This window comes from Humulus lupulus, chromosome 4 (genome assembly GCF_963169125.1).
Source record: "Humulus lupulus chromosome 4, drHumLupu1.1, whole genome shotgun sequence".
Lineage (NCBI taxonomy): Eukaryota > Viridiplantae > Streptophyta > Magnoliopsida > Rosales > Cannabaceae > Humulus > Humulus lupulus.
The window spans coordinates 105488000-105497909 of NC_084796.1; the positions used below are offsets into that span (position 1 = coordinate 105488000).

A 9910-nucleotide genomic window follows, 5' to 3' on the forward strand; every position below is an offset into this window, starting at 1 on the left:
TAATCTTTTAGTGTAAAAAATTGACTTAAGATTTGAGTGCATGTATAATTGTAGTTGCTTCAAATGACCATCAACAAAACTTCACTTTTTAAGCTTTAAATGGTTTGCTTTAATCAACCAAATTTTATGGGTGCATGAATGATGCCTCAGGAAAAATTCAAGGAAAAAGGACATGACAGTTGGGGTGTCTGCACATTTGCAGGCTGTGTTTTGAGTCAATCAAAGTCAAGATCAAAACATTAGTTGACTTTAGTAAATAATAACAAAGGGTGGTTATGCACCTAATTTAACTAATCAGATTTGTTGAATCTTATGCTGGAAAATTTTGTGGGTTATGATGCTGAAGTATTGGTCCATAAACAAAGGTTAGACTTGAACTGATATGGGAAAATCACAAGCACATAGTATGAGAAAGCATTCCATCGTAAAACCAACTGATATTTTTATATATATTCTCATGGAGAATACAGAGAATACACATGTTAGTTGATGAAACAACAATATATGAGCATCATAATTTTTCTCATGAGAATCTTTTAACAGTAGGCATACGAGAAATACAATCGAAATTTACATTGATTACAATTATTACAGAGTACCTAGAGAAAAATGTACCCAAAAAGAAAAATAATACTACAACATTAAAAACCATTACTGAAGCCTCATCTCCTGCGGGGATTGGACAATGATCTTGGTGACCCTTCAAAGAGATGCAATAGAAAGTTTTCTAGCTCATCAGCAGTGTACTTGATATGCTTCTCATCATTCGAGTTTCGCCCGGTAAAACTCCGATATGCTTGGATTACCTTCTGGGAAATCGAAATTTGAAGATCTTCCCTAAGCTGTGGATCTGGGATATACCATGCTGTCTGGTTTCTATAAACCTCTTCAAAGGCAACACTGAAACGCCTACACTTTTCTTTGAAAATTTCCTTTGGAAGTGTGTGACCGTCTTGTGATCTGATCAAGGAAACAGCAGAACTCCAAGAGGTTCTCTCATAGCCTGTTGCCTGCTGCTGTACTTTGGCCATATGCTCCCTGATCCAAACATCTCCAAAAAAGAGTCTGAGTTTAGAGGTCTTCACCTTCTGGACAATGTAGTTGATATTATTCATTAAGAACATATTTTGCAGAGCACCATTGTTGTACAATTTGGATCTGTTGTTGAGGTTGGATTCTAGAGTTGATGCAATTGATTGAAGGTTGTAAGCTGTGGGACAAGAAGTCAAAGTGGAACTGTCCTCTTGCATATTCTCAAGCTCAAAAACTGAGTTGGGATCTTCAGAAGAAGCTGAACTTTGATCCTTGAGAAGAACATTGAGTGTATCACCAAATTCAACAAGGGCTTTGATGTAGTTCATGACATACTTTGTTAGAGGATGAATACCACCTCCTTTGTAAGGAGTAGTTGATGTGCTGCAAGCAATGGCATGTCTGAACTCAGAAAATGTTACTCTTGAGAAGTCTCCTAGTTTCTCCAAAAGATCGTGGAACTCAATTCGGATATCAGATCCCAACTCTGCCAACAATAAATGATCTATGTCGAAGAGAAGATCTCCTAGAACCTCATACATGTCCAGCAATCGAAACAACTTTTCAGGCTTATAATCTCCCATTACCACAGCTTCACCAAAATTCAACAGGTACATCAATAAAGCTTTTGATATCTCCATGAAACAGTGTGAGCTAACATATCCAAACTCCCCTAAAATCTGATCACAGAGCCTTTTTTCGCTTGGAAGATAAACCCGGATAATGATCTTCATGATCCAAGACCATCTCTTGATCTCGTAGTGCAAACTTTTCCATTCCATTTTGAGCACATCCTCAATGCTGAATGTCTCCATGCCTAAACTAACCCAGTATGTGTCCAAGGCTTCTTTCCTTGCCTTGATGAAAGCTTGGCAGAATTCTTCAGCATAATTTGAAGCAAACATTATGTTAGTAACGGACTTAAGGTGAGGCATTACATGGGGACGTACTAAATCAACAAGGTAATCTTCTGATTCGCTGCCACTGCTGTTTCTTCGCAACGCTTCTTCTTGTGGATCTTCCTCGACAGAAACAAAGGACTCATCATACATCACATCTGATCCACAAGATCGGAATGACATGTCCTCAGGCTCAAAGTACTGCTTGTGCTGATGAAGAATGTAATCCACCTCTTCTTCAAGCTTTGACATTGCCGTCTGAAGAAGACTCTCAGCTCTTTGAAGAAGCTCCATTGGTTTCCCATACTCATCTGCTGCCAAGCCTCTGAGGCTTTCCGTCATGGCGTGGATTTCACCAATGACTTCCAAGTTCTGAGAAGCTTCAATAGGGCAACAGTCACTTACCATCAGTTGATTCAACGTCCAACTAGCGACCTTTTTCTCTGCTTGCTTAAGCCGCTGTTCCAATTCCAAAAACTCCCCTTCTTTGCTTTCTGTGATTACAACCATGGCAGACAAGTGGGAGTCTAGATCACTGAGGATCTTTTTCAAATCATCAGTGAGATAATCAATTCCCACTAAGGCTTTTGTGAGGTGCAAAGCTGCAGCCATCACATGATGCTTTCCTTCTTGGGTTGGGGTTGCAGATTTACAGTTTTCCATTTCAGAAAGAGTAGGCATAGAAGGTGAAGAGGAATTATTTTTCTGAGTAAAAAAGATAAAGATGTACTTAGCCAAAGACTCGAAGAATCTGAAACTCAAGTCTTTAACAAAAACCAGGATCACTTTGCCTATAAGAATGTGAATCCAATTGGTTAGCATGAGTTTTCAAACAAGACTAGCTAATTTAGAAAAAGTGGTCAAACTCTACTAATTGAGGTCTTTAACAAAGAGACTAGACTTTTAAGCATGAAAAATATAAAAGGATAGGAATTAATTCCAAGCGACCAATTTGGAATACTGTTTCAAACAAAAGCCAGGAAGAAGAAAGATTGAGAAATGGAAAGATCAATGAAAACCTTATAAAGCTATTTTTTTTAATGTTGGCTTACCACTACAGATAGATGGGATATTGAATGAAAGAAAAAACACAGAATTGTACTAACACTACCTCAAAACTCAAAAACCCAGATGAAGAATTTACCAGAAGAAACAAAGTCAATAAGTGAAGGTACTCAACTCAAAAACCTAGCTGAGGAATTTTCCAAAAGAAACAAAAACAAACTAGCTCTGTCAGAATCAACCCAATATTTCTTGTTCAAGAAACTCGCTTTCCCCCTATTTGGTAAGCAACCACTAAAAAACAGAGTTCATATATATCCCATGAAACACTGGAGAAAATAAAACTCAAGAGGAAATAGCCAAATTCAAGTCAAAAAAAGAAAGGGAAATAAAAAAATATATATTATCATAAATCCAAATGAAAAGCGAATTACGCGTTTTCGTTGATCAGTGATATTATTTTCCAAGACAGGGACAGAGAGAAGAGAAACATATGAAGTTTGAGAAGCAAATGTGAAAATGAAAGCAGAAAAATCAAACATTTGAAATACAAACTGAGGGTGGGCCTGAAGCTTCGTGGGGTAAGTCTTTCCAAAGTCTGTCTTCATTTTCTTAGTATTAGTACTTCCATATTTTTGAGATAGAAAAAAAAAAGAGGTTACTTTTTAAGAACTTGACTCCTAGTACTTGACATTTTAATAATGCTAACAATCAAAATGGTGAAGAATAGGAAACATAAGTCTTTTCCACAAGTGGCGTTGACCAACTAACTTTATAAATTTACATACACTCAGAGACAGTTGCTGCTTTTTCCTTGGCCCTTTTCTGCCTCCACCCTTGACTCTACTACTATCAACTTCAAACTATGAAGAGTTTAGTAAGTATGGAGGATAGAATGGACGGAGAGGTGTACTCTCTTTCGTGTTGTGTTGTTTGGTATTAGGATTGGAGTTGGAAGGATGGTGAATAAATTATTTATTAAAATTATCGTTTTATATTTTAAAAATGCAAATGTGACAATTTACATTTTTTTTGTCTTCTTGAATTTCTAAAAAAATAGAGGGAATGATGTTTTGAGGTTTGGAGGGAGAAGGCTCTCCCTTCCCCTCTCTTGCCAAATAAAGTATTCAACTAACCATTCCATTTAAGGGTAGGCATCCGATCCAATAACTTTTTTGTACTAATCCAATTCAATTAAATATTGGATTTTGAAAATCATCATCAAATTCAATTCAATTAAGCATCAAAATCTAATATATTCCAATCCAATTAGTAATTGATTTAGTTTGATTTTTTAATTGGATTTCGAGTTTGAACTTGATTTCTTTCTTTTCGAAATGGAGTTAGAACTTGATTTTTAATTTTAACTTAAAAACATACAAAAAAATCACTTCAAATCTAGACAACACCATCCATTTATTTAGGTACAAACTACATAAAGTATCAACCTTACAAGTTTAATTCAACTAAAAGCTTGAAGAAGTATTGAAAATGAGAGAGAATGAGGAGAATATATGCATATTTTTAGTGTTTTCTCCTCTAATTAGGTACGAAAGTGTATATGAGAAGACTAATAGTTAGCCAATAATAATGTATTAAAGGAAATATAAATAATTAAATATTTTTTTAATATATATTATGTAACGTCCTACTAATCAGGGATCGTTACGACGTGTGTTTAAAATAGTGTTGGGACTCACTAAACAAGTCATTTAGACTAGAACATGTGATTAAGTAACTAATAGCTTAGGTATTAAAGATTTCGGTCAAAGGAATAAACATTTTCATTAAAAAGTTTTAGTCTTTACATGGGATCCCAAAATAGAAGTTTAAAAGTCGTTTACAACTCAAGGATTACAAAATAAGTCGACATAAGCAGCAAAATAGGGTCCAACCCTAGTTCCTCTGTGATATCTCGGTCGTGGCGGTCAAGCAGACTGCATATGTACACGCCGCCCCTAATGCTCTCCAACTCATAGATGACCAAGCTTCTTCTTACCCTTACCTGCACCACAAAGCACCCGTGAGCCAGGGCTCAACATGAAAACTTAATTAAATAGATTCAGATAGTCAACAAAATATATACAACATGCTTAGCAATAATAACTGTAACCAAGCATACACATTATGCAAGTATGCGACCACAGAGTCACACAAGTGTGTACTGCATTTCTATTTATTCAAGTGGCACAAGTGCATACTGCACTCCTAGGGTGGCCTAGCCATAGCGGCATGCGTTCTGCACGTATAGTGCCGACCACGACTTATAAGCCAAGCTTTCCAATCAGGAATAATCATACATATAATACATTCATCATATAAACAAATATAGTGCATTCTAGTATGCTTAATCAGGTATTCACAAGCATGATTATAATCATGCTCATTCACAGGGGCTCGAGCCCTAATCATATCTATATTTAACAATCGGGCCAAACCCAAATCACATACATCACGTATTGGATGTATTTTTCTTACCTCTGGTCTAAGCACGAGCTAATTAACAATGATTGCCGAGCACGATCCCATCCCGAGCCCTAGCGGTACCCTTAATTCCCTCTGCCCAATCCGAAACCTTGCTGAAATCCCTAGCTTGGCAGCTCCAAATCCCTCAGCAAGCTTTAATTCTCCTTTAATTCCCTTCAAGAATCCAACTTGGCCTAGCTTTGGAGTCTCCATGAGTGCTCTTCCAAAATGGCCAACAAGTAAAAATAGAGAGGGAAAATGTGAATAGCATCAACTCTTGACCCTTAGCCAAATCCCACTAGCCACATGGTCAAAAGACTAATATACCCTTGCCCTATTATTTCTCTTCAAGACATTTCCAAGGGAAATTTTCATTTGGCATGATGCCCATTAATCTCAAATTACCCCACATATTCCCAAATAAATCTATCAAACCAAATGTGCACCAAGTTAATTCCCGTTACTCAATAAATCCTGGTAATTTTAAAACTACCAAAATACCCCCAAGCTCACCCCGAGCCAGATATTTAACAATGTTATGACTAATCCGCTAATTTTCTCACTAGGATCGCTTCGTGCCAAATAACTCAAATATATCCACATAATAATGTGGTCTCAATCATAAATAACATATATTTACAATTATACCCTCAACGGGTCAAAATTACAAAAATGTCCTCCTAATAAGAAATGACTCACATGCATGCTTAATACACCCAAACATGCCAATATAGTCATATTATAATATAACTCACACAATTCATATAATCATGCATATAATCACGTAATACATAATTGTACGCCTTGATTTTCCAACAGGCTATTAGCGAGCTGAGATACGGCCTAGATTATATCAGCCACGTGGATCCCCCATGACCGGAGCTGTTGTCGTCAGGTCCTACCTCGTTAGCTCGGGGTATCCAAAGGTTCGCCAAGATTACTTAAGGACCGAGTCTGGACTGTGAAGGCCACAGGTCGAGGAGGCATCCAGCTCGTGGTACGAGCTGGAGTTTGAGGCTATGACCTTTTATAAAGTCAACCACGCAAGGTAAACGTGTATATATCAGACATCACGTGTCTGATATATCACTGACTTCTCGGACACGCAACATGAACGTGCGTATTCAGGCACCCATGACTGGGTTGGGCCGTGCGGCCCATTATCCCCCTTTACCTATTGATTAGACCACACTTCATGTGTCAGGTTTTAGGAATTAATCATGAATGTCACAGAAGTGACATGATAGGTAGGAAGGTCACGGGATGACCCCCCTTACCAACTCCCAGGTGCCCTCTCCTATAAATATGGAGACCCTGGGAGTTGCAAAGGGTTGGATTCTATTGTGTAAGGAAATACCCTGTAAAGAATATCAGACATATAGCAATAATATTGGCTGGTGGAGTAGAAGGATTTTAACCTTTGAACCACCTAAAAAACGTGATTGTGTCACCAGTCCATTAAAAGATCATTCATCTATTTCGGTTCATAGTTAAGCACTAATCCCTTCCTCTTATTTTCTTAATTACCTGTTGGCGAAGAACCTCATCAACAGTTTGGTGCTTTCATTGAGAGTTAGTTAGATTGGTGCTATCGCAAACATCCAACTATGGTGACCACTCGATCAAGACACGGTAACGAGGCGGAACAACATGATGGGCAGGAGGCTCATCATGCCGCCATCTCTGGTGAGCAAAATCCTGAAGTTCAGCAGCGGCCGGGCAAGTAGCCGATTGGCCAGGATGACACTAGAAGTTCGACGCCCCGACCACCTAATCCAAACCCAGATTTTTACACGGCGGTAGAAATGGAGAACGCTTAGCTGAGGAGCCAACTAGCGAAAGCTAGTCAGCAGATTAAGGAGGTGTTGGCCCGACTACCCCCTCTTACAACCGACGCTAACGTCGGAAAGAGGCAAGGCGAGACTCGTAAGTCCCGTTGGGGTAATTGGTCCAGGCCTAGCCGCTCGGACAGACCTCCGACATCCAACTCTATTCCCTCATCGCACCGTCGAGAGGCAAACTTCGAAGAAATGCCTAGAGCTGAACAACAGTATAGCCCCTCGGTCCGAACTTCAACTCCCAGCTCCCAGCCAGCCTCGAGCGCGCCCAGGAGGGCTCGAGGGAATTCCAGAAGGTGGTCCGGGGAGGGCTCACAGCACCAGCCTGTCCCCACCAGCCGTCCTGCGCCTTGTCCAGATCGCCAGGTGCGGGACTCGCAGGTTGGCAGGGCCGAAAGGCCCCCACCTAACTTGGTCCGCCCTGATGGAACCAAGATTGCATCTCCGGTCAGGCATCCTCCGTCTCCAATAAGATATCCGTCTCCTCCTCGTCCCATCCGAGATATTCCAGCTTATGGAAGCAGCAGGAGAAACCCGCCGTCCGCAGGACCTTCCCGACGTAGCAGGGCGCCAAGAGAGAGCCCGAATCCTCACCCCCAAGGGCAGACTCTGAGCTTTTCTAACGGGAGCTACTGGACCGGCAGTCGCCGGAGTGACCTTTCTGGCGGAGACTTGCGTCAACGCTTAAGCTCGGCGCAAAGTCCTCAAGCCACCCAGAGGGGCGACCTTCGAGATCGCCTTAACTCTCATAGGGGGGAACCAGTAGGAGGTGGCTGCCATGCTCACTCAGGGGGAGACCTGTCCGAGGTGCGTAACGGCGGGAACGCCCCAAATAACCTATCTCAAGATAGGAGGGGCAATAACCCACCAAACATATACAATGGATCCGGAGCTGTCGAGCAGCCCCGGAATAACCAAGGAAATCAGGACAAAACCCTTGAGCGCCTGGCTCAGATGGAGGAGCTAATGAGGAAGCTCCTGCCGGAGAAGGAGAAAGACGAATATGATTCGAGGGACGAGCTTGAGCTCTTCGCCCCCAGCATAGCAGCAACGGCATACCCACCCGGTTTCCGTATGCCGCACCTGTCCAAATTCAACGGAGACGGAGATCCGTCGGATCATCTGGGGATGTTCAATACCCTGATGATGGCCCACAACATTGGCCCTGAGCTGAGGTGTCTGATATTTCCCTCCACACTGACTAGACCAGCCAGGCAGTGGTTCAAACAAAGCAAGAAACAATCAATCAGCTCCTGGAAAACTTTCTCTGCAGACTTCAAGAGGGCATTCCGAGCCTCCCAGGCTGCCCGCGTCAAGGTCGACTCTCTTGCTAACGTGAGGCAACAACCTGATAAGCCTCTGAAGGCTTACCTGAGCAGGTTTGCGAACGTCACTGCTCGGGCCAGAGATGCAGATGACAGCTCCAAGCTCATGGCTTTGAGGACTGGAATCCTCGTCAGAGGGGGACTCTGGAACGAAATACAGAGGAAGGGAGTCAGCTCAGTAAATGAATTCCTGAATAGGGCCCAAGGATGGATCAACTTGGAGGAAGCCCAAGCCTCGGCTGTAGGAACCAGCCAGGTCCCTGAGCAGCCCGCTGGAGTGGGAACGGAGGTCGTGACAGCGACCCAGAACGTTACACAGAACAACCAGTTCGGTGGAGGCAAAAGAAAGGGGAACGGCGAGGGCAATCAGCATGGCCCAAAGAAGAATAAGTCTGTAGACAAATTTAAGCCAGTCTACGCGACTTATACAGAACTCACCCATTCTAGGGAGAACATCTTCCTAGAGAACTCTGCTCGCCTCCCCTGGAAGAAGCTGGAGCCGTTAAAGCACCAGAAGGGGAAGAGAGACACCTCCAAGTTTTGCCGTTTCCACAACGACGTTGGGCACAATATTGATGATTGTAGGAATTTGAAAGATGAGATCGAAACTCTCATCAGAGCCGGCCCCCTTGGCTTAGTATGCGCGGAATAGGGTTCCAGCAAGCCGACCTGCTCCGGAAGTCCCGATCAGCCAGCCCGGGTCTCGGGTAGATCAAGACGTCCCTCCTCCAGTGGTAGGAGGAGAGATATCCACAATCTCGGGAGGTCCGCATTTGGCTGGCGCGAGCAGGGGTGCCCAAAAGAGGTACGTAAACGAACTCAAGGCGCATAATGGAGTAGAGTTCGTCCCGGAGCAGCGTCTGCCAAAGCAGCAGCGATTAGAGAGGCAACCAATCATTTTTATGGAAGAAGATGTTGGCCATGTCCAGTTCCCTCATAACGACCCTCTGGTCGTAGCAGTGCAGCTCGCTAATCGGAGGGTTAGGAGAGTTCTGATCGATAATGGGAGCTCGGTAAACCTTCTATTCTGGTCCACGCTGGAGAAGATGGGTTGGACTGTCGCCGAGCTGAAGGCGAACTCCATGATGCTATATGGTTTTTCGGGAGAAGGATCAGCGGCTATAGGGACTATCGAGCTGGTGATCACCTTAAGAGAAGGACCTCGGACAGTCTCCAAACTCCTTGAGTTTGTGGTCATCAACTGCCCCGCTGCGTACAATGCTATTTTGGGCCGACCCACACTCATAGCTTTTGAGGCCATCACCTCCGTTCGCCACCTCGCACTGAAATTCCCTTCTTCCACGGGGATATGCATGGTCCGTGGCGATCAGCTCGTTGCCAGGGAATG

At 42.7% G+C, this 9910-nt stretch overlaps 1 protein-coding gene across 1 annotated transcript; it reads right to left on the reverse strand.

The window, feature by feature from the left end:
* Positions 1-417: 417 nt before the first annotated feature.
* On the reverse strand, positions 418-3458 carry LOC133830694 (exocyst complex component EXO70E2). The gene has a single exon (XM_062260732.1). The coding sequence runs from the start codon at positions 2751-2753 to the stop codon at positions 663-665; it is 2091 nt and encodes a 696-aa protein (XP_062116716.1). The 5' UTR covers positions 2754-3458; the 3' UTR covers positions 418-662.
* Positions 3459-9910: the final 6452 nt, after the last annotated feature.

Coding starts and splice junctions, on each gene's coding strand:
- LOC133830694 (XM_062260732.1), bottom strand. CDS start 2,753: ATGCTAACCAATTGGATTCACATTCTTATAGGCAAAGTGATCCTGGTT.